Below are 24537 nucleotides of genomic sequence, written 5' to 3'. Positions count from 1 at the left end.
GTTTTGCGCCCTAAAACCACAACAAAAAAAAAAAAAAAACACACATAATGCAATTGTCACAGTCATAAACTAAGCTACCTGAAAACTTGCTCTGCATTGAGGAACTCGGCAGTGTCCCATCATCTCAACTACTTTGTTGCCTTCACAAACTGGCAGGCAACACAATTAATTATGATATTCTGTGGAATATACGGCTGTTCAGAAAAGGACTCCCTGATTTCAAAATTAAATATCTTGAAAACAAAGATTGATAGAGGAATGCAGTAAACGGTATGTTTATTGTGAAAGCTGTAAGAAGTTTATACAGCAGTTTGAAACAATAGTTACAAAAGCTGCTAACAGATGGCGCTGTAATCGCCATACGTAATGCCTAGTATAAATAGTGATCCGAAGCCCAGAGTGATCAGTTCCACTATTGAAACGTGAAAGGAGGTTAGCGTACCGAAGGAAGAGATTAAAACCATGTACTCCATTGAACAACGCGTTTTTCTGGTGCTAGAGTACCACAGGTTAGAAGAGAGTCCTACGGCAACAAGGCGAAGTTTTCAAGCACGATTTAATGTTCCAAAAGGACCCGATGCGAAAACCATTCGTACGCTCTTCGCAAAATTTCAACGAACAGGCAGCGTAACTGATGATCTAGTGGGGCATGTTGGCCGCAAGCAAACCGCAGTTACGCATGAAAATATCGCCACAGTTTCTGGAATTATTCAGCGAAATCCAGTGTCATCCGTCCGTAGAATTGCATCTGAGACTGGTTTGAAGCGTTCCAGCACGCAGAAAATACTGAGAAAGAGCCTACACATGTTTACATTCAAAATTCAAATGCACCAGTCCATACCCGTACGAGCTGTGCAACAAAGGGTTGCCTTTGCTAATCAGTGGTGAACGTTTTGAAAACATTGTGATGTGATTGTTTGCAAAGATTGTTTTCATATGATTATTTCACTTATGTATGCTGATATGAGCTGTACAGCGTACAGTGCCATCTGTTAGCAGCTTTTGTAACTATTATTTCAAACTGCTGTATAAACTTCTTACAGCTTTCACAATAAACATACCGTTTACTGCATTCCTCTATCGATCTTTGTTTTCGAGATATTGAAATCAGGGAGTCCTTTTCTGGACACCCTGTACTTGCATGTGGATGCACTGGTAATCTCAATGCTTTCGCACAAACTGCTAGTCAGGTATTAAAGATGTTTCCATTGATGGGTGTTATAGCTGTCTCCGCCAAAACAGACTTCTCTGTAACCACTGCAAGCACAAGTAGCTGAACTTTCTTAGCAAGTTGCAGCCCTACAAATACGGTGCTTCACATGTGCATTGTGATGGCAACACTCTTCTAGCAGAAACAAGTGTTCATCCACTTGGGACAATATTTGCTGGTATCACAGATTTGGAGCTGAAGCTCAGAAATGTCGACCACACTCTGACAAGGGAAATGCTGCTGGAAATCGGTAGTGGTGGTCACTGATTTCAAGCTGGACAGCCATTGACTATTTGTAACAGCTGCAGTATCTCATTAATGCAAGTGCTGATCTCATTTTACCTTTCTTTTACATCTGCATCTATATTCTACAAACCGCTGTGAGATGCATAGCTGAGGGTACATCCCATTGTATTAGTTATTAGGCTTTCTTCCTGTTCCAGTCACGTGTGGAATATTGGAAGAATGATTTTTTTTAATGCCTGTATGTGTGCAGTAATTATTCTAATCTTATCCTCACGGTCCCTATCTGAGTGATATGTAGGGGTTGTAGTATATTTCTAGAGTCATCATTTAAAGCCAGTTTTGGAAAATTCGTTGATATATTTTCTTGGAAAAATTTGTTGATAAACTTTCAATATCCCCTGGTTCGACACACTTGAACCATATTCTAGAACGGTCGCAAGAATGATTTGTAAGCAATCTCTTTTGTAAACTGATTGCACTTCCCCCAGTATTCTACCAATAAACCAAAGTATATCACCTGCTTTACCCACAACTAAGCCTATGTGAGAATTCCATTTCATATCCCTACAAAGTCTCATCTTCCCCACAGAATACTAATGGCAATCACCTATATACTGAGAATAGATCTTCCATTAAGACTTACGGTTACATTACCTTACATCTAAACTTCAATCTCCGATGAGAATTCGTCTGAAGCTTGATTGTTGCTGATGTCCTGTATCAGATTGTTGGAGTGAACTTGTTATCTATGTATAGCCTCCTACCATATCTTCACAGTTTGATACGTCCTTGATTCTACTAGTTACCTAATCATGCTGGCATCATAGTGATTGCAGGTGATTCATCAGTTCCCTGAAATCACCTGTCATAACCTACCCCAGCACTGGTAAGACACTCAACGGTACGTTACTTTGTCACTACACCAGTACCGCTAGTTTGCACACAGCCTCATTGTGTACATGAAAAAAAAGTAAAATAACTAAAGACGGCAAAGCTAGAGTTCTCTTTTGTGTTAGAACTAGGGATCTTTCCCCCTTCAAACAGTAACTAAACCTCTCGGCTCCGTATACTCCCAAGAAAAATAACGGGTACCATCTCTTGCTAATTTTAACGTCAGAACGATACCTGATATTCTGTGCCACATATACACATTTATGGTAAGACTGTTTTCTCCATGATCAACCTCACCATGCCTTTCATCACCGGAAGGTGTACTCAAAACTGCTGATTGCACTCCATTCGGACTTCATGAAATTGTGCGAATGCTCTTCGGATTATGCAGTACTGCTTAAGACTTACCAGTGCTTCATGTGAAGTAACTAGAGATTGAGGGTTTTGTTAAATCTCCATTGATTACATGCTTGTAGTGTTGTCTAATGAGGCAGAGCATATGGCACATCTACAGCAACTGTTCACTAGTCTACAAGTACATGGCATAGTGATTAACCCGAAAAAATGTCTTTGGAGTGGCAGAAGTAAACACCTTACCAAATAACAAGGAATTCTGATACCTCAAAATAGAGTGGAAGCTATCTCTCAGGTTCCCCATCCCACGATAATATGAGAATTTTGTCATTTCTTGAGCTTCACAAAATTTAATCAGTTTTTTGTGCACAGTCATGCACTGTTGGCAGCATCTCTCAGCGCAATGCTAAAAGGTTTTTCCTAAGTCTGGAGACATGCTGTATTGGACTGATGAAAAGACATCATTGGTCAGAAAAAAGCTGCCATTGCAGAGGCTGCATTGTTACCTCATTTTCTTCCAGGCGCACCTCTTTGTTATAGTAGAAGCTGTCAAGTATTGTCCCGGTTCAGAAATATCATAGATCCGGGGCTGATGGGCAGAGCAGTCTGAGTTATAGTGGGGAAGTGGGTAGTCTCCACGTGACCCGTGATCTTACTGCTTCCTCTTCATTTAATGCTCTCACGTCAAATGAAAACAGAACAGATTTCTGTGGCCGGAAGCTATCAAGTGAATTAAAATACATTCACATAATTATGGAAGGCAAAATTTGTTATTAGTTTCAGATTTTATTTTATTTCCACCTTTTTGACAGTCAAGCATTAATCCCCTCGCAGGACAAAGAAGGTGTTTTTGTCGGTATGCTACAGATATGTGGCCTTTATTAATCTTTTCTGCTGAGGCAGTCAGTGTATTTGAAACGAAGTGTTTCATTCCACACTATTGGTTAGGTTCAACTGTTCGCTGCATTTCAAGTGCACGTTTTCATCATCTAGCACGTGTGGCATTATGCCCTAATAAAGAACCGAACATGAGATAATACAGTACGGGTACTCCAAGAAAATGTACATCCTGAAAACCACACTGAAAAGCTTACAATATCAGGTTGAGCACTACTTCATTGGGAATCTGGACATATGAATGTGCACTTAAAGTATGCACTTTAAATGTGCACATTCCAATGCTCTTGGGGTATCCTCTGATGTCGTGTTTCTTTTATGACATAATGTAAGATGTTTTACAATTACGAACTTACGGGCGTCCTCTGTCATCGTAACTGTGCAAGCGCGATGTCATCTGGCACTCTCTGGCAACTGCTGAAGTGAACCTATTTCTAACAGATCGTGGGAAAATATTGCGAATGGTGATTTGAAAAGCGTTACTTTCAAAGTAAATTTCCTTTAATGCAAGTTGAATGATGAGCGAGAATGTATGACGAATTTCTTAAATCACACGGCATTTGATTGTCATTTAAAAATAAACTCTTTGATGATGAGCCATTTAGAAGATTTTCGAGCCCAGCAGATCAGACATTTATCTCGTTATTAAAAATTTTACTGCCAGATTTGTGTGATATATTTTAAAGTGTAACACGCGCATAAAGATCAACATTATAGATGGATGCTTAGCTTCTCTTGCCACTTATTAACCTTAGAGACCAACATTATACACAAAATCTTTTCTTTTCTTGTAGTAGCAATATGTATATCAGTTTAAACCATTAATTTTTCTTGTTTGTGTGTCCGCACTACTTAACAGTGATGTTGCTAATTGGCTGACTACATCATGTGTCCTATACTCTGAATATCTGCTGTCATCGGCTGGCGAGATCACGTGACATGAGCTATGACTGGCTTACAAAAGCGCATCGCAATCTAGATTTCATTGCTTGGGAAAGTAACATGCAGTTTTTGATGGAATTAGAATTTATACTTTCGTAATACGAAAATATGCGGGGTACGTGTTCCTTCACATCAAAGATCTTTCCAAAACGTTTCATTTCTAAAGTGCCGGGAAATTCTACGCCCATGTATAAAACCATAACCATTCAAAAGATTGATACGTTTTACACTTCCGAGGGAAAATATAGTATCACTTAATGTGGAAAAAGTGTGTTTTCATCTGGTAGAAAGTGTACTTTTAGTCGGGAAATCCGGGAATTTTTTTTTCCTTGTCTGCCTATACACCCTGTGTGATTAAGAATTTCAGTGTAGTAATGACTCGGAGGATAGTAACTAGAAGAGCCCCATCTTTTAAAGAAATTTAAAATATTTAACAGTAAAATTTTAAGGAAGTAAATTGATCAGTGAGTACTGCCATAATTAAACTAACTTCAGTTCATTGAGCTCGGCAATGACTAATGGAACCATATAAATCTCACAACGGCTAGAAGAACCCAATCTTGAAGGAAATGGCTTACCCCAATTTCTGAATAAAACCCAATGAAAACAATTTAGCTTTGACCAGTCAAAGGGGCAGGTACTGAAAAAGTTGCTGTTAACCAAGGAAGTGAGCCAATATCTGAACAAGGAAAGTAATCTGTAGGCAAGTTAACCAAACAAGTGGATGCCCGCAGCCCTCAAAATCTAGGACTCCTAAAGGTACAGTTACTACCACAGTTTCAACTGAACTAGTGAAGCACTTGTTCAAATACAGTTTAAATCACCTTAAAAGCAGACACCATGCCCACAGTTTTCATTATTAAACTCAGTCAGATGTTTATCAGAAGCATCCACCATAGGCAACTAGTCTATGAATGGCTGCGAGCTCTGTCAGTTGCACTATATGGCCACTCAAAATAACATCAGTTTCACCAGGCCTTATCCACCAACATAAAGTATAGCTGCCACAGCTGGCATCTTTTCAGGATGCACCCACTGTACAGCTGGCTCTTTTCAGGAGGCACCCACTGTTGACCACTGACAACTGCCAGTCCATTAAATGGAACCAAGTCACAAAGCTTCACACTAGCTGTTGCCTGCTCAGACGCACCCAAGCACCGAGCTCGAACATGACACTGTACTGTGACATATCGACACCACAAGTGCGACCATTCGTTATGGTCCTCACTGAGGAGGATACATTTCAACCCCAAATTCCGTTGACACTTGGGGGGAGAGTGATGTGAACAAGGAATTGTCTGCTAAATATTACATGTGTGCAGTGTAAACTGTTTGATTTTTTGCAGTGCCTCTGTGCTAAAGAGGAAGAGGTATAGAAACAGATGCACTTAACAGTTTTGGGATTATGATTACTCATTGTAATTAACTGTTATGTTGTGTGCTTGAATAAAATGCATTCACACACAACCTGTATAAGAACTTTTTTAAGAGATCAAAATAGGATTTTATAAAACATATTTAAAATAATGGAGCTGTCATTCAAGAAGTAGAGATTTACACTTGACACAAAAGTCAGCTCCAAAACCTTCTGAATGAATAAATTGATTTTAAAGAAAAACATTCTTATGATTTATCCGATAATTTATTAAAATGTTCATTCTGCTCTTCGGTTTTTAACTTCCTTGCTGATGCTTTTCTGATTTAATTACTTATAGCAACACAATTTTATTTCAACCCTTGTGTATGCCGGATAGCATTTTTTAATCTAATACTTCTTGAATATTTATAATTTTTATCTTTTGCAAATCTATATGGGGTGTCCTAGGATAAATGGTCACTACTCAGGTATATGACAGGAATGGGCATTCAAAATGAAAAAGTCGAGTAAACAAGGCCTCTAAAATGTATGCAGTGTGTTAAGATCTATGCACTGTTGTTAATCTTCACTGCTCTGAAATGCCTCTTCTACTGAAAAAGGGCTCATATCTCTTGATGTTTGCACTTTAGAGCTCATGTTTGCTAGACTTTTTATGCTTTCAGTGATCATTCCTGTCATATTCCTGAACATAGACCATTCCTTGTAGCACACATTGTATAATCTAAAATAGCAATGCAAAGCTTCCTCATTTGTTAGCACCTGATTCTGATTTATTTTAGTGAGTTACCAATATATTTAAATTATTACCTGTCAGCTCAAGGAACTTCTCGAATGACACTAGTTCCATTCTTTTTGAATAGCGTTTGGTTCAATCCATATGAAGTGGTCCAGTGATGATTGCTTGACCATTTTAAAATATTTTAATTTTTTATATGTGATTGCCCTATATTTGAGAAGTTAAAAACAGTTTTTTTTTAAATAATTTATCTTGCAACTTTCCTGGATGGGGGCCATTTTTATTTGTAGGCGAGCTACGATTTTTCAGTCTGGAAACATTAGCGAAAATTTGAATATCTCTGCACTGGGTCAAGTTACAACATTGCAATTGACATGATAGTTTTTAGAAAAGTGTCCTATACATCATTGTCTATTACGCAAACTACCCTAAATTCAAAAATAACCAGTCAAAATGACCTCCAAAGTTTAGTATCCAAATTTTCAAAAATCCACTTTCTAAGCCCAAAAATAACAAGCAAGGTGTAATTTATGAGTGTCTATTTTTTCCTGTAGTTAGATATCATACACTACTAGCCTCATGTAGAGCAATAACACTTATAAATGTTTCCTTAATTTTTTATGAATTTTTGAAATTTGAAAATTTTCATTTTTTGTGAAGTTCGGTGTTAGTTATCTCATGTGGGACTGAATATAAAAAATATGATTTTTGCACAGTTTGTACACCTATATGATAGCAACGTACTGTAAAAATTTCAACATTGATATCTGACTGAACAGAGATATGAATTTTTGAAAATGAGGAAATAATTCACATTACTCTACAACTGATCGGCTGTTGCCGGTTTAAGTGGTTTGTTGTTTCATTATGATAAAATTTAATTGTGACATATATTTAGTTAACACTATCACCCAATATTCATTTAGTTTATTTATTTTTAATTATGCAATATTAAACAACAGGAGCTTTTGCTTTTGTTCTATGGTAATAAAAATGCCTATTTAGATTTAGGTTTATTATCAATAGAGAAGTAAATTATTTGCTGGGTGTGGCATTGTAGAAGTACATTATTGCTGTGTGTGGCATTGTTGTAGTCAGTCTGTTCTGAATGTACATACTTCATCGAAAGTGTATAATTTGTTATGTGCTTTGTTCTGTGTGTAATTTGTAATTAATTTTGAGAGATTAACTGGAATGCAATAACATGGATGAACAGTGCTCAGTTAGGCAGATAGCAAGTGAAGTGCGTCACAAAACAGTTTACAGTTCAGTTTCAGAAAACTTAAAAAATGTCAATGACTTTGATGAAGGTAGACAAATTTTGTTTAAATTTCGCGTAAGTTCTTCTGTAACATCAGTGTGTGTGAGTATCTTGAGAAGAAATATATTCTGAAGTACAACCACATTTTTGGAAGAAAGTGCTGTGATCCACTTAAAGTTCATAAAAAGCCTATCATTAAAGGTTTGAGGGAAATAAAACCTTGAAGATTTGTCCTTGTTGTGTGAGAGTGAAACAGCTTCCCAAGTGAAAATAATGTGATTCCTGGAAATTCCCTGTGCCCAAATTATTACTCAAAAACATTTGTTGTGAATCCAGAACCAGAATCATGTAACCTTGTTAATGACATTTATATTCTTAATGAGGAAACTGTTAGGATATTGGAGTTTGCTTGTTCTAAGTTAGACATATCTCATGCTTCAAAAATAATAAAATTCAGTAACGGAAAAAGAAAAGCACTTATTGAAAATAAGGTACAACAAATTTCAAACAAAATTAGAAGAGACTTGGAATCATGCTTTAATAATACAGATACCAACATTATTTCTAAAGAAGAAGAAAACCTACCACCAGCATCATGTGACACTGAATATTTGAGCTTAATAGAGAAATAGAAAATTAAATGTTCAGTGACATCTAAAGAGGAAAAATTTAAAATTTTAAGTTTGCTCCCTGACTCATGGTCAGGGAAAAAAAAAGGTTCACAAGTTCAACGTTTGGTTAGAGTAACCCGCAAATTATTGAAAGAGCAAGGCATTCTTCCAGTTTTAGGAAAGAAGAAAGGAGAGTAAGTATAAGTGAAGAAACAATTAAAAAGATCCAGCAGTTTTTTGAAGATGATGAAAACAGGAGAATGTCCCCAGGTTGCAAAAATAGCAAAAGGGTTGTTATAAATGGAGTTCAAGTAACAAAGCAGAAATGACTAGTGCTGTCAAATTTAAATGAACTTTATGTAGCTTTCAAAAATTCTCATCGTGAATGCAAAATTGGAAGGTCAAAATTTTGTGACCTCCGCCCTAATTGATGTATTTTGGCTGGGACCTCAGGGACATACTCGGTATCTGTTTGTTTATATCATCAAAATGTCAAACTGATGATTGCGGGTGCAAAACTCAGTGATCTTAGCTACGAAGAGTTACTAGATTTAATGGTCTGTGACACTATCAGTTATGACTGACTGCATGATGAGTTTGTGTAATAAATGCCCTGGTAAGGAAACAGTTACTGAATTGTTTCACGAATACGATGAGGAAATGCCAGACAGTATTGCCTTCGAACATTGGGTCACAACTGACAGGACAGAAATGACAACAGTGGATAAATCTCAGGAAGAGTACTTGGAATCTTTAATGATAACTTATACAAAAACTCAAGTCACCAATATGTTTCTAAAATCCAAAGTTTTTGAAGGACAAAAAAGCGTAATGTCATGAAACTGAATGCATAGTACTATCTGATTTTGCAGAAAATTTTACATTTGTGATTCAGGATGCAATACTAGGGTAGCACTGGTTTAGTGACCAGGCAGCAGTGCATCCACTTATTCTCTACTTTAAAAATGAGAAGTTTGCAGTTCTTCAGTTTGCATTCTAAGCGACTATTTGGAGCACAACACTTTGGCTGTACATGCGTTTCAAAAGTGTGTAATAAGTTACATAAAAGAAAATGTTCCCAAGGTTGAGAAGCTGATACACTTTTCAGATGGAAGTGGTAGTCAGTATAAGAACAAAAAGAATTTTTCAAATCTGTACAACCACAAAGTAGACTTTGGGTTGGAGGCTGAATGGCACTCTTCTGCATCTTGCCATAGTAAAAATGCATGTGATAGAGTAGGAGGTACAACAAAACGTGAAGTAAGTGTAGCCAGCCTAAAAGACCAACCACAGACCAAATTTACACAGTACAGGACATGCATATCTTTTGCAAGGATAATATTGAAGACATTACCTATTTTCTGATCAAGAAAGAAGTGGTTCTGCATATGAAAACAACACTTCAAACCAGAATTGAAAACTGTATAGCAATAAAAGGAACAAGGCATTTCCACAAATTCCTTGGTATTGCAGAAAACTTAGTTTGATGCTATGTAACATCAGAAACCGAAATTTATGAGGATAATTGTCATTAACGTTGAATGATGTGGTGGCATGTGTGTATGATGGACAGTGGTGACTTGCAGAGGTTGAAAGAATAAGATTGGAAAACAATAATCCCCCCCCCCCCCACCCTGCTGGCCCAAGAACATCATTCAAGAAATCTACTAGTGACAACGTTTGGATACCAATGAAAAGTGTTTTAATGAAACTTTCGGTGCTTGGACTTAACACAGCAACTGGGAGGTCTTATTCTATATCACAGAAGCTGTCTGAAGAAATAAGTGTTCTTAACATTCACCACCAATTTTAGGAACAGTTGCATCTTGAAGGATGTTAATTGAAAATATTTATTTTAAGTATGTCAAAATAATATAAATGTTAATTTCAGTGACATTTCCACTTTTTGTATATAATTCAGTGCCTTAGTTCAATAATAATTGATTATATCCTGCCAATATCACACATGAATAGACAACATCCATGAGATAAGTTGTTGAGTATGTGAATTATCTCCTCATTTTCAGAAATTCATATCTTTTTTCACAGTCTGATATCAATGTTGAAATTTTTACAGTACGTTGCTATCGTATAGGTATACAAACTGTGCAAAAAACATATTTTTGTATTCAGTCCGACCTGAGATAGCTTACCCCAAATTTCAAAAATTCATAAAAAAATTAAGGAAACATTTGTAAGTGTTGTTGCTCTATATGAGGCTAGTAGTGTAAGATATCTAACTTTAGGAAAAAAATAGACTCTCATAAATCACTCCTTGTTTGTTATTTTTGGGTCTAAAAAGTGGATTTTTGAAAATTTGGATACCAAACTTTGGATGTCAATTTGACTTGTTATTTTTGAATTTAGCGTATTTTGTGTAATAGACAATGTTGTAGAGGACACTTTTCTAAAAACTGCAGTGTTGTTACTTAACCCAGCGCAGAGATATTCATATTTTTGCTAACGTCTCTAAACTGAAACATTGTCATGCGCATACAAACGAAAATGGCCGCCATTCAGTAAAGGTGAAAGCTAAAATTTTTTTTAAAAACTGTTTTGAACTTCACAATTATAGGGTAATTACATATAAAAAAATTAAAATATTCAAAAATGGTCAAGCAACCAACTTAATTTTATTGGACCCCACTTCATTTGGATTGACCCCTTTTATAATTTCATTTTTAACTTCTCTAAAGATTCTTAGATACTAATCTTTATCTGAAAATAATTCACTGTCCTTAACTACATGTTTTATAACAAAATGATAGGCATGCAGTGGAACAGATTTTGTTTACTGGCTGCTGGCAATTGGAGTGGCAGCACTAGTGATTGTTCGTTCCCCACGGTAATCGGCAGTTATTTGATAGCACAATTGTGGGACTGTTTAAGCAGACGTTGACATCGTCGTATTTCCTACGTGGCAGCCAGTATTTCGACCAGTTGGAGGGCGTGGCTATAGGAAGCCCATTAGCTCCATCCATAGCCAACCTTTTTATGGAAAAAATTTTAAGACATTGCCTTGCACATGGCTCTAGCTAAGCCAAGTTGTTTTTATCATTATGTTGATGACATTTTTATCGTCTGGCCCCATGGTTATGAAAAACTGGGAGAATTCTTAGAACACCTGAAAAGTATTCACGGCCACTTCAAGTTTACGATGGAGATAGTGCATTGCCCTTCCTTGATGTTCTCGTACAACGGAAAACGAATGGGCACCTCAGCCGCATTGTCTATAGGAAACCGACACATGCTGCACGCTCTCAGCCACCACCATCCGGCACAAAAATGTGGCATTCTGAATACCCTCATCCATCATGGTAAAGTTGTCTCAGACGCTGAAAGTCTGCCACTAGAACTGAGCCACCTCCGAAAAGTCTTCCGGGAAAGCAGGCACAGCCAGACAGGTGTCACAGGCTATATCTGGGGTGACACACAAGAAACACACCAACAGAGAAGAGAACACCACATAAGAAGAAAGCAAGAAACTCGTGTTTTCTGTGGTACAGTGTCGGGAAAGATTAGCCGGCTCCTGAAGAGATATAACATTTCATCGGTGTTCAGGCCCCCAGCAAAAATTCGACAGCTCATGAAGCCTGTGAAGGACGATCTAAGACATAGAACATCTGGAGTGTATAAGATACCATGTCAGTGTGGCTGTTACTACGTCGGCCAAACAGTACGCACTGTGGAGCAACGCCGGGCAGAACACGAGGTGCTTATGCCTACGCTATCCAGAAAAATCAGTCAGGGCAGAACATGCCTTAGAAAATGGACACCGAATTCTATTCGACGAAACATCTGTCGTTATGAGGACGAAGGGATTTTGGGATAGTGTCATAAAAGAAGCTATTGAAATAAAAACCTCTGTAAACACCATCAACAAGGACGGCGGTTTGCAGCTCAGCACAGCCTGGGACCTAGCCATCGCGAGGTTAAAATGGACGCGACAGATGCAGGTTGAAAACATTACCATATATGACGACACAGCCATGACTACACAGCAGTCTTAGCACTTAACAATGACCGAGGAGAGCTTGGTCAAAAGCTCGTGGGATTTTAACCACCTACGCGGCTGGAAGCCCGAGAAAATTTTATTATTTATAATTTTCCCACAATTTACGCATTACGAAAAAATGTTTGTGGAGAAAAAATGACACTGGCATGATGTTTGTTGTCCAGTAGTGTTTACAGATATTACGTGGTTACGTTTCTTGACACCAGAGTGCTCTACTCATCGGATATGAATTGGTAAACGTGTAAAAGTTGGAACAATTCGTGCCGTGTCTCCCGCCGCTGCCAAGCTCTACTTGACGTGGTGGCTGATGGGAGTAACTAGGTTCGTTCGAATGAAGACATCATGAACAATCCAAAGTGTGTCTACTACGCAAACGCACTTTCGTGATTGTTGTGATAATCGTGACACCTTTGTCGAACCATATTTAGTGTGTTTCGGCGTATGGCCACTTGGAATGCTAGATGACGCAGACCTTCACTTTGCATTGGTCAATGTTTTTAGTTTGAACACTGTGCTGGTTAGGTATTTTATTCATGCTGAGAAAAACGTGCTTCAAGAATTTATTCTTGTTGTCAAGTGCAGTATTTACGTATGTATTTTTCGTGATGTTACACAAACGTACAATGTGAGTGTGCGCGTGTGTGTGGTTTTCTACAGAACTGATGAGACACAGTACCTGATAACCTCAAAAAGATGACTGCAAGACAAGAGATGCAGAATAACACATATTCAAACACCACACAAAATACTTATGTACACATACTTGTGTAATTACGTACACAAGGGAAAATTCTTGAAATGCATCATGCTACGCATGAAAAAATACATAACTAGTGCAGTATTTCATTATTTAAATAATTAATGACAGCTGCAGACTTTAAAAAAACATTGATTGTGACATATGAAATAGTGTGAAATGTTCCTGTTTACCAGTTCCAGTTACATCAGCAGTTTTTATTAGATAATAAACCTTAAATAGATAATAATCAAGACCCTGACAAGTCTTTTGATGCCTGTTATGTACATATATCATACATAAAGTGCAAGGGGTATCCTATACGTAACTTTTACAGCTTAAGGCTTTATTTCCCACATGTTACATTCTCCCATGTTTTACACCATTTTTCTGAAGTCCCTTGTTGTTTGTTGCGGTCTTCAGTCCTGAGACTAGTTTGATGCAGCTCCCCATGCTACTCTATCCTGTGCAAGCTTCATCTCCCAGTACCTACTGCAACCTACATCCTTCTGAATCTGCTTGGTGTATTCATCTCTTGGTCTCCCTCTACGATTTTTATGCTCCACGCTGCCCTCCAATACTAAATTGGTGATCCCTTGATGCCTCAGAACATGTCCTACCAACCGATCCCTTCTTCTAGTCAAGTTGTGCCACGAACTTCTCTTCTCCCCAATCCTATTTAACACCTCCTCATTAGTTATGTGATCTACCCATCTAATCTTCAGCATTCTTCTGTAGCACCACATTTCGTAAGTTTCTATTCTCTTCTTGTCTAAACTATTTATCGTCCATGTTTCACTTCCATACATGGCTACACTCCATACAAATACTTTCAGAAATGACTTCCTGACACTTAAATCTATACTCGATGTTAACAAATTTTTCTTCTTCAGAAACGCTTTCCTTGCCATTGCCAGTCTACATTTGATATCCTCTCTACTTCGACCATCATCAGTTATTTTGCTCCCCAAATAGCAAAACTCCTGAAGAGGGGCAGCAGCCTTTTCAGTAGTTGCAGGGGCAACAGTCTGGATGATTGACTGATCTGGCCTTGTAACACTAACCAAAACAGCCTTGCTGTGCTGGTACTGTGAATGGTTGAAAGCAAGGGGAAACGACAGCCGTAATTTTTCCCAAGGGCATGCAGCTTTACTGTATGGTTAATGATGATGGCGTTCTCTTGGGTAAAGTATTCCGGAGGTAAAATAGTCCCCCATTCGGATCTCCGGGCGGGGACTACTCAAGAGGACGTCGTTATCAGGAGAAAGAAAACTGGTGTTCTATAGATTGGAGCGTGGAGTGTCAGATCCCTTAATCGGGCAGGTAGGTTAGAAAATTTAAAAAGGGAAATGGATAGGTTAAAGTTAGATATAGTGGGAATTAGTGAAGTTCGGTGGCAGGAGCAACAAGACTTTTGATCAGGTGAAGACAGGGTCATAAGTACAAAATCAAAAAGGGGTAATGCAGGAGTAGGTTTAATAATGAATTTAAAAAAATAGGAGTGCGGGTAAGCTACTACAAACAGCATAGTGAATGCATTAATGTGACCAAGATAGACACGAAGCCCACGCCTACTACAGCAGTACAAGTTTATATGTCAACTAGCTCTGCAGATGACGAAAAAATTGAAGAAATGTATGACGAAATAAAAGAAATTATTCAGATAGTGAAGGGAGATGAAAATTTAAGTCATGGGTGACTGGAATTCAGTAGTAGGAAAAGGGAGAGAAGGAAATGTAGTAGGTGAATATGGATTGGGGCTAAGAAAAGAAAGAGGAAGCCGCCTGGTAGAATTTTGCACAGAGCACAATTTAATCATAGCTAACACTTGGTTCAAGAATCGTGAAAGAAGGTTGTGTATGTGGAAGAAGCCTTGAGATACTAGAAGGTCTCAGATGGTATAATGGTAAGACAGAGATTTAGGAACCAGGTTTTAAATTGTAAGACATTTCCAGGGGCAGATGTGGACTCTGACCACAATCTAATGGTTATGAACTGTAGATTAAAACTGAAGAAACTGCAAAAAGGTGGGAATTTAAGGTGATGGGACCTGGATAAACTGACTGGACCAGAAATTGTACAGAGTTTCAGGAGAGCATAAGGGAACAATTGTCAGGAATGGGGGAAAGAGATACAGTAGAAAAAGAATGGGTAGCTTTCAGGGATGAAGCAGTGAAGGCAGCAGAGGATCAAGTAGGTAAAAAGACGAGGGCTAGTAGAAATCCTTGGGTAACAGAAGAAATATTGAATTTAATTGATGAAAGGAGAAAATATAATAATGCAATAAATTAAGCAGGCAAAAAGGAATACAAACGCCTCAAAAATGAGATTGACAGGAAGTGCAAAATGGCTAAAGCAGGGATGGCTAGGGGATAAATGTAAGATAAATGTATCTGATTTGGTGAAGACTACTAGTCTCGCTAGCAGGATGAAAGCAGAGCTCACCATGTGCAGCATCGTCGACAGTACTGTCTGCGGACCTTTGGTACAAAGCCAAGTGGAGGGACTGAATCAGAGACTGAGACAGTTCTGCGACCATGTGGGCTGCAGATTCCTCGACTTGCGCCATAGGGTGGTGTGGTTTCGGGTTCCGCTGGATAGGTCAGGAGTCCACTACACGCAGCAAGCGGCTACACGGGTAGCAGGGGTTGTGTGGTGTGGACTGGGCGGTTTTTTTAGATTAGATGGCCTCGGGCAAGTACAGAAAGGGCAACATCCTCAAAAGGTGCGGGGCAAAGTCAGGACATGCGGGGACCAAGCAGCAATCGGTATTGTAATTGTAAACTGTCGAAGCTGCATTGGTAAAGTACCGGAACTTCAAGCGCTGATAGAAAGCACCGAAGCTGAAATCGTTATAGGTACAGAAAGCTGGCTGAAGCCAGAGATAAATTCTGCCGAAATTTTTACAAAGGCACAGGCGGTGTTTAGAAAGGATAGATTGCATGCGACCGGTGGTGGTGTGTTTGTTGCTGTTAGTAGTAGTTTATCCTGTAGTGAAGTAGAAGTGGATAGTTCCTGTGAATTATTATGGGTGGAGGTTACACTCAACAACCGAGCTAGGTTAATAATTGGCTGCTTTTACTGACTTCCCGACTCAGCAGCATTAGTGGCAGAACAACTGAGAGAAAATTTGGAATACATTTCACATAAATTTTCTCAGCGTGTTATAGTCTTAGGTGGAGATTTCAATTTACCAGATATAGATTGGGACACTCAGATGTTTAGGACGGGTGGTAGGGGCAGAGCATCGAGTAACATTATACTGAGTGCACTATCCGAAAATTACCTCGAGCAATTAAACAGAGAACCGACTCATGGAGATAACATCTTGGACCTACTGATAACAAACAGACCCAAACATTTCGACTCTGTAAGTGCAGAACAGGGAATCAGTGATCATAGGGCCGTTGCAGCATCTCTGAATATGGATGTTAATAGGAATATAAAAAAAGGGAGGAAGGTTTATCTGTTTAGCAAGAGTAATAGAAGGCAGATTTCAGACTACCTAACAGATCAAAACGAAAATTTCTGTTCCGACACTGACAATGTTGAGTGTTTATGGAAAAAGTTCAAGGCAATCGTAAAATGCGTTTTAGACAGGTACATGCCGAGTAAAACTGTGAGGGACGGGAAAAATCCACCGTGGTTCAACAACAAAGTTAGTAAACTACTGCGAAAGCAAAGAGAGCTTCACTGCAAGTTTAAACACAGCCAAAACCTCTCAGACAAACAGAAGCTAAATGATGTCAAAGTTAGCGTAAGGAGGGCTATGCGTGAAGCGTTCAGTGAATTCTAAAGTAAAATTCTATGTACCCACTTGACAGAAAATCCTAGGAAGTTCTAGTCTTACGTTAAATCAGTAAGTGGCTCGGAACAGCATATCCAGACACTCTAGGATGATGATGGCATTGAAACAGAGGATGACAAGCGTAAAGCTGAAATACTAAACACCTTTTTCCAAAGCTGTTTCACAGAGGAAGACCGCACTGCAGTTCCTTCTCTAAATCCTCGCACAAACGAAAAAATGGCTGACATCAAAATAAGTGTCCAAGGAGTAGAAAAGCAACTGGAATCACCCAACAGAGGAAAGTCCACTGGACCTGATGGGATACCAATTCGATTCTACACAGAGTACGCGAAAGAACTTGCCCCCCCTTCTAACAGCCGTGTACCGCAAGAGGAGCGGAAGGTTCCAAATGATTGGAAAAGAGCACAGGTAGTTCCAGTCTTCAAGAAGGGTCGTCGAGCAGATGCGCAGAACTATAGACCTATATCTCTGACATCGATCCATTGTAGAATTTTTAGAACATGTTTTTTGCTCGAGTATCATGTCGTTTTTGGAAACACGGAATCTACTCTGTAGGAATCAACATGGATTCCGGAAACAGCGATCGTGTGAGACCCAACTCGCTTTATTTGTTCATGAGACCCAGAAAATGTTAGATACAGGCTCCCAGGTAGATGCTATTTTCCTTGACTTCCGGAAGGCGTTCGATACAGTTCCGCGCTGTCGCCTGATAAACAAAGTAAGAGCCTACGGAATATCAGACCAGCTGTGTGGCTGGATTGAAGAATTTTTAGCAAACAGAACGCAGCATGTTGTTATCAATGGAGAGACGTCTACAAACGTTAAAGTAACCTCTGGCGTACCACAGGGGAGTGTTACGGGACCATTACTTTTCACAATATATATAAATGACCTAGTAGATAGTGTCGGAAGTTCCATGCGGCTTTTTGTGGATGATGCTGTAGTATACAGAGAAGTTGCTGCATTAGAAAGTTGTGGCGAAATGCAGGAAGATCTGCAGCAGATAGGCACTTGGTGCAGGGAGTGGCAACTGACCCTTAACATAGACAAATGTAATGTATTGCGAATACATAGAAAGAAGGATCCTTTATTGTATGATTACATGATAGTGGAACAAACACTGGTAGCAGTTACTTCTGTAAAATATCTGGGAGTATGCGTGCGGAACGATTTTAAGTGGAATGATCATATAAAATTAATTGTTGGTAAGGCGGGTACCAGGTTGAGATTCATTGGGAGAGTCCTTAGAAAATGTATTCCATCAACAAAGGAGGTGGCTCACAAAACACTTGTTCGACCTACACTTGAGTATTGCTCATCAGTGTGGGATCCGTACCAGATGGGGGTTGACGGAAGAGATAGAGAAGATCCAAAGAAGAGCGGCGCGTTTCGTCACAGGGTTATTTGGTAACCGTGATAGCGTTACGGAGATGTTTAGCAAACTCAAGTGGCAGACTCTGCAAGAGAGGCGCTCTGCATCGTGGTGTAGCTTGCTCGCCAGGTTTCGAGAGGGTGCGTTTCTGGATGAGGTATTGAATATATTGCTTCCCCCTACTTATACCTCCTGAGGAGATCAGGAATGTAAAATTAGAGAGATTAGAGCGCACACGGAGGATTTCAGACAGTCGTTCTTCCCGCGAACCATACGCGACTGGAACAGAAAAGGGAGATAATGACAGTGGCACGTAAAGTGCCCTCCGCCACACACCGTTGGGTGGCTTGCGGAGTATAAATGTAGATGTAGATGTAGAGGCTTATCTCACTAGGGAGGTAAGGTAGATAATGCCTACAGGAAAATGAAAGAGACCTTTGGAGAAAGGAGAACCACTTGTATGAATATCAAGAGCTCAGATGGAAACCCAGTTCTAAGCAAAGAAGGGAAAGCAAAAAGGTGGAAGGAGTATACAGAGGGTCTATACAAGGGCGATGTTCCTGGGGACAATATTATGGAAATGGAAGAGGATGTAGATGAAGATGAAATGGGAGATATGATACTGCGTGAAGAGTTTGACGGAGCACTGAAAGACCTGAGTCCAAACAATGCCCCGGGTGTAGACAACATTCCATTAGAACTAATGACGACCTTGGGAGAGCCAGTCCTGACAAAACTCTACCATCTGGTGAGCAAGATGTATGAGACAGGCGAAATACCCTCAGATTTCAAGAAGAATATAATAATTCCAATCCCAAAGAAAGCAGGTGTTGACAGATGTGAAAATTACCGAACTATCAGTTTAATAAGTCACAGCTGCAAAATACTAACGCGAATTCTTTACAGACGAATGGAAAAACTGGTAGAAGCCGACCTCGGGGAAGATCAGTTAGGATTCCTTAGAAATATTGGAACACGTGAGGCAATACTGACTCTACGACTTCTCTTAGAAGCTAGATAAAGGAAAGGCAAACCCATGTGTGTAGCTTTTGTAGACTTAGAGAAAGCTTTTGACAATGTTGATTGGAATACTCTCTTTCAAATTTTGAAGGTGGCAGGGATAAAATATAGGGAGGGAAAGGCTATTTACAATTTGTATAGAAACCAAATGGCAGTTATAAGAGTCGAGGGACATGAAAGGGAAGCAGTGGTCGGGTAGGGAGTGAGACAGGGTTGTAGCCTCTCCCCGATGTTATTCAATCTGTATATTGAGCAAGCAGTGAAGGAAGCAAAAGTAAAATTCGGAGTAGGTATTAAAATCCATGGAGAAGAAATAAAAACTTTGAGGTTCGCCGATGACATTGTAATTCTGTCAGAGACAGCGAAGGACTTGGAAGATCAGGTGAACAGAATGGATATTGTGTGTAACGGAGGATATAAGATGAACATAAACAAAACCAAAACGAGGATAATGGAATGTAGTCGAAGTAGGTCGGGTGATGCTGAGGGTATTAGATTAGGAAATAAGACACTTAAAGTAGTAAAGGAGTTTTGCTATTTGGGGAGCAAAATAACTGATGATGGTTGAAGTAGAGAGGATGTAAAATGTTAGACTGGCAATGGGAAGGAAAGCGTTTCTGAAGAAGAAAAATTTGTTAACATCGAGTATAGATTTAAGTGTCAGGAAGTCATTTCGGAAAGTATTTGTATGTAGTGTAGCCATGTATGGAAGTGAAACATGGACGATAAATAGTTTAGACAAGAAGAGAATAGAAGCTTTTGAAATGTGGTGCTACAGAAGAATGCTGAAGATTTAGATGGGTAGATCACATAACTAATGAGGTGGTGTTGAATAGAATTGGGGAGAAGAGAAGTTTGTGGCACAACTTGACTAGCAGAAGGGATCGGTTGGTAGGACTTGTTCTGAGACATCAAGGGATCACCAATTTAGTATTGGAGGGCAGCGTGTAGGGTAAAAATCGTAGAGAGAGACTAAGAGATGAATACACCAAGCAGATTCAAAAGGATGTAGGTTGCAGTAGGTACTGGGAGATGAAGAAGCTTGCACAGGATAGAGTAGCATGGAGAGCTGCATCAAACCAGTCTCAGGACTGAAGACCACAACAACAACAGTTTACTGGAAAAATAAACGTCATTTGCGATCTAAAGTGATCGTTGTCTTTTAAAATACAATGTTCCTTGTGTAGACTACTTTGTAGGGGGCTACACTTCCCTAGACATCTCCTTGTGGACCGAAATTGACGATTTGCCTTCTGTAAAACAAGCCTCATGTGCTCGTTCAGTTCATGTTGCTCTGCTATGCTACAGCAGTGTAACTGTACCAAACAGTACACCTTTACCTGTGATATGGTAACTGAATATTAAGGAATTGTTTTTTTCTATTCATTTGCAGTAACTAAGTTTTTTTGCATTTAGAGATAGCTGCCTTTCATCATACCAAAAGAAACTTTTCCCATGTCTTCCTGCATCTTCCTGCAGTCACCCAGTGATGACAGTTTCCCGTATACTAAGGTATTAGTAACAAATGGTAACAGATTGCTGCACACCCTGGCATCAGGTTGTCTGTGTATACACTGAATAAGAGTGGTCTTACCACATTTCTCTTGGGTACTGCTGATACACCTGTCTCCAATGAACATACACTGTCCAAGACAACATATTGGATTATATCACTTAAGAAGTCTTCGAGCCACTCACATATCTGTGAACTTATTCTGTATGTGCTGACGTTAATTAACAATCTGTAGTGTGGCATTGTGTGAATGCTTTCTGGAAATCAAGGGATGTGGGAACTGCCAGTTTCCCATCATCAGTGGTTCACAGCATATTGCGCAATAAAAAGCATGATTGCCAACTATTACAGATTGTCTGTAATTGTTACTTTCAAATCGGCCTTACTAAAGATTGAACTTGCAACCTTGCACTCAAGGGGTTCCTTGTAAGAAAGATATTTGCAACATAACTGAACGTTTTTGGTATATAATGATGATTAAAATTATTTCAGTGTGTTGTGGATTACTTTATGTTAAGACCAACAAGTAAAGGAATTATGTAAGTAATATAAAATTTCAGATCCCACTTGATACTAACAGATTACTTTTTTGCTGAGGGATTTCTATACTACTAACTTTTGTGGGCTTTATTAAGGAATGTATACGGCTGTTAACAGCTCCAAACAACAAAATCGAAGCCATGCAGGGTAGCTGCGCGATCTTAGGCGCCTTGCCATGGTTCAAGCTGCTCCCCACGTCAGATGTTAGAGTGCTCCCTCTGGCATGGGTGTGTGTGTAGTCCTTAGCGCGTAAGTTAGTTTAAGTTAATTAAGTAATGTGTAAGCTTAGGGACCAATGCACTCAGAAGTTTGGTCCCATAGGATCTTATCACAAATTTTCAATTTCCGCAAAATTAAAGAAATTGTGCAAAATTGCTGGATGTGCCAGATAACTGTCAATTAAGAATACAGTGATTCTAAAGCATACCGCTTATAATGATGATACTGGATAGATGATGTCTTGTTTTTGTCTCAGTCATTACACACACCATTTCTTCCATACAATGGTTTTTCGTTTGGTATTATAAACAAAACCTGAATCATAAGAGTTTGGCAGTTTGTCATTATTGGTCAACTGAAATGGTTGTTCTTGGAAGTGTTAGGGAATATGGATGCAGGGAGGAGAGAGGGTATAGTTTTGTGCTGCTGTTAAGCATTTTCTGTTGAAAAGTTTGATTGCAAAACAGATCGTCTTAGAGTTGTTTGGATTTCCCAGTGATTATGAACTAGCACTTAATAAGATTTGCTTTAAGACTGATGAGATGAAGATGGCATGCGAAAAACCCTCTTCTACCCAATAGGGTCACCACAGTGAAGATAATTGAAAGAAATCTGCATTTCATTATGTAACACTGCCATGTAAAAAATGCATGGAATACTTGATCTACATCGGGTGAATGAGCACACAATAAAAACTGGAAATTAAAAACCTGTGTGTGTGCAGTGGGTATCTCAAGTGCTTACTATTGACTATAAACTCATCTGAAAGAATTTTTTTACATCAGTTTTTTTGCAATGGTGAATCACAATCTACAGGATTTAATGTACCAGTTAGTGACAAAGAGAAATCTGGGTCCATTATTACACACCAAAGTTAGACGGCAGTCAAAACAATGCATCAAGACCATTTTATTTGCTGATAAGATTTTGTTCACTTCCTTTAGGTTCCAGGCTATAATCCTTATAGATTTCATACAAAAAGACACAGCCATGACTGGCTTATGCTTCATTGTTAGACTGTTTGAAAAACAAATTCGTGAAAAGTGATCTGTTGTTGTTATTGTAATCTTGAGTCTGAAGACTGCTTTGATGCAGCTATCCTGCACAGGCCTCTTCATCGCTGGATAACTACTGCAACATACATCCTTTGGTCTCATCCTCTACAGTTGTTGTCCCCCACCCCACTTCCCTTCAGTACTAAACTGCTGATCCCTTGATGCCGCAGGATGTCCTATTAAGCCATTCGATTATTAAGAATTCTATTCATTACCTCCTCATTAATCACATGATCTAACTGTCTAATCTTCAGCGTTCGTCTGTAGCAAACATTTCCGTAACTTCTATTCTTGTAGTTTGTAAAATAGTTTTTTCTCCACATTTCACTTCTATACAAGGCTACATTCCGAACAAGTACCTGTAGAAAATGCTCCCGAACACTTAAATCTATATTTGATGTTAACAATTTTCTCTATTTGAGAAACACTTTTCTTGCCATTGCCAGTCTACATTTGATATCCTCTCTATTTCAGCTATCATAAGCTATTTTACTGCCCAGATAGCAGAACTACTCCACTACTTGTAATATATACACACACACATTACCTCCTACAGGATTTAATGTACCAGTTGGTGACAAAGAGAAATTTGTCTGCTTGTCTGCTTGTGCCTGTATATGTGTGGATGGATATGTGTGTGTGTGTGCGCGCGAGTGTATACCTGTCCTTTTTTTCGCCCTAAGGTAAGTCTTTCCGCTCCCGGGATTGGAATGACTCCTTACCCTCTCCCTTAAAACCCAAATCCTTTCATCTTTCCCTCTCCTTCCCTCTTTCCTGACGAGGCAACCGTTGGTTGCGAAAGCTAGAATTTTGTGTGTATGTTTGTGTTTGTATTACAGTACCCTTGGTTTGCTTTCATCTTATATCCTCTTTTCAAGATACTATTTTGTTCCTTGAATTTGGACTCCTTCATCAAATTTTTCTTTGGTTTCCTTGCTCAGTGTACAGATTGAGCAACATCGAGGATAGGCTACAACCTTGTCTCAAGCCCTTCTCAAACACTTCTTACCTTTAATGCTTCTCGACACTTACAACTGCTTGGCACGAAAAGGTGTTTCAGCAGGACAATACACCATTCTGTAGTTATTCCAGCAGTCACAGTGACAGAAATGTTGATTTGGGATTTAAATTGCTTTCTCATCCTTGATTGTCTTCTAGAATGGGAATAAATATGCATTCAAAGAGAAAATAATCATTGCTATCAACTACTATTTTGCAGAGGTTGGCATGTTTTCCTGAAAGGTTATAGGAAAAAATGTATAATCAGGAATGAAGAATGTGTGTGTAAAAGGAGATCTTAAACATATTTTCACCACACTTACCAAACATTATTAGTACAGTGAGAGTTGATCAGTCCTCTCACAATTATTTAAATATCAAAGAGGATGATAAATGAATGTTTCATTCGTATTTTAGGTGGACTGTTGGTACCACATTCTGCTAAGAAAGTGACACAACGGCAGCTCTTCGCATCAGGAAGAAATGTGATGAAGGTAAAATAGTTGCATACATTTTATTTAAATAGCTGTTGTCCTCTTTAAAGTGAAGTATCCTCCTCATCACTTCTCCTGTGACTCACTGTAGGCTACATGTCGTGCACGAACTAACCATTTTTACTCCTTCTTCATTTGAATATCATTAACTGCTGTTACATACTGATGAACGTAGAAACAAAAGCAAAACCAATCTCTCCAAATTGAGTACTCATCTTGCAAACAGTACTCTGAATTAGA

General features: G+C 38.9%; 1 protein-coding gene across 1 annotated transcript in view; it reads left to right on the top strand.

Annotated features, from left to right (window-relative positions):
• The window catches only part of LOC126190826 (uncharacterized), a 138152-nt gene that overhangs the window by 30311 nt on the left and 83304 nt on the right, over positions 1-24537 (top strand). Inside the window, exon 3 of the mRNA XM_049931400.1 lies at positions 24221-24297. Coding sequence (XP_049787357.1) covers positions 24221-24297 — 77 coding nt within the window. The remainder of the gene's footprint in view (positions 1-24220; positions 24298-24537) is intronic.

The sequence above is a fragment of the Schistocerca cancellata genome, chromosome 1 (genome assembly GCF_023864275.1).
Source record: "Schistocerca cancellata isolate TAMUIC-IGC-003103 chromosome 1, iqSchCanc2.1, whole genome shotgun sequence".
Lineage (NCBI taxonomy): Eukaryota > Metazoa > Arthropoda > Insecta > Orthoptera > Acrididae > Schistocerca > Schistocerca cancellata.
Note: the sequence above shows the minus strand (reverse complement) of the source record. Positions and strands in the feature narration are given on the sequence as shown.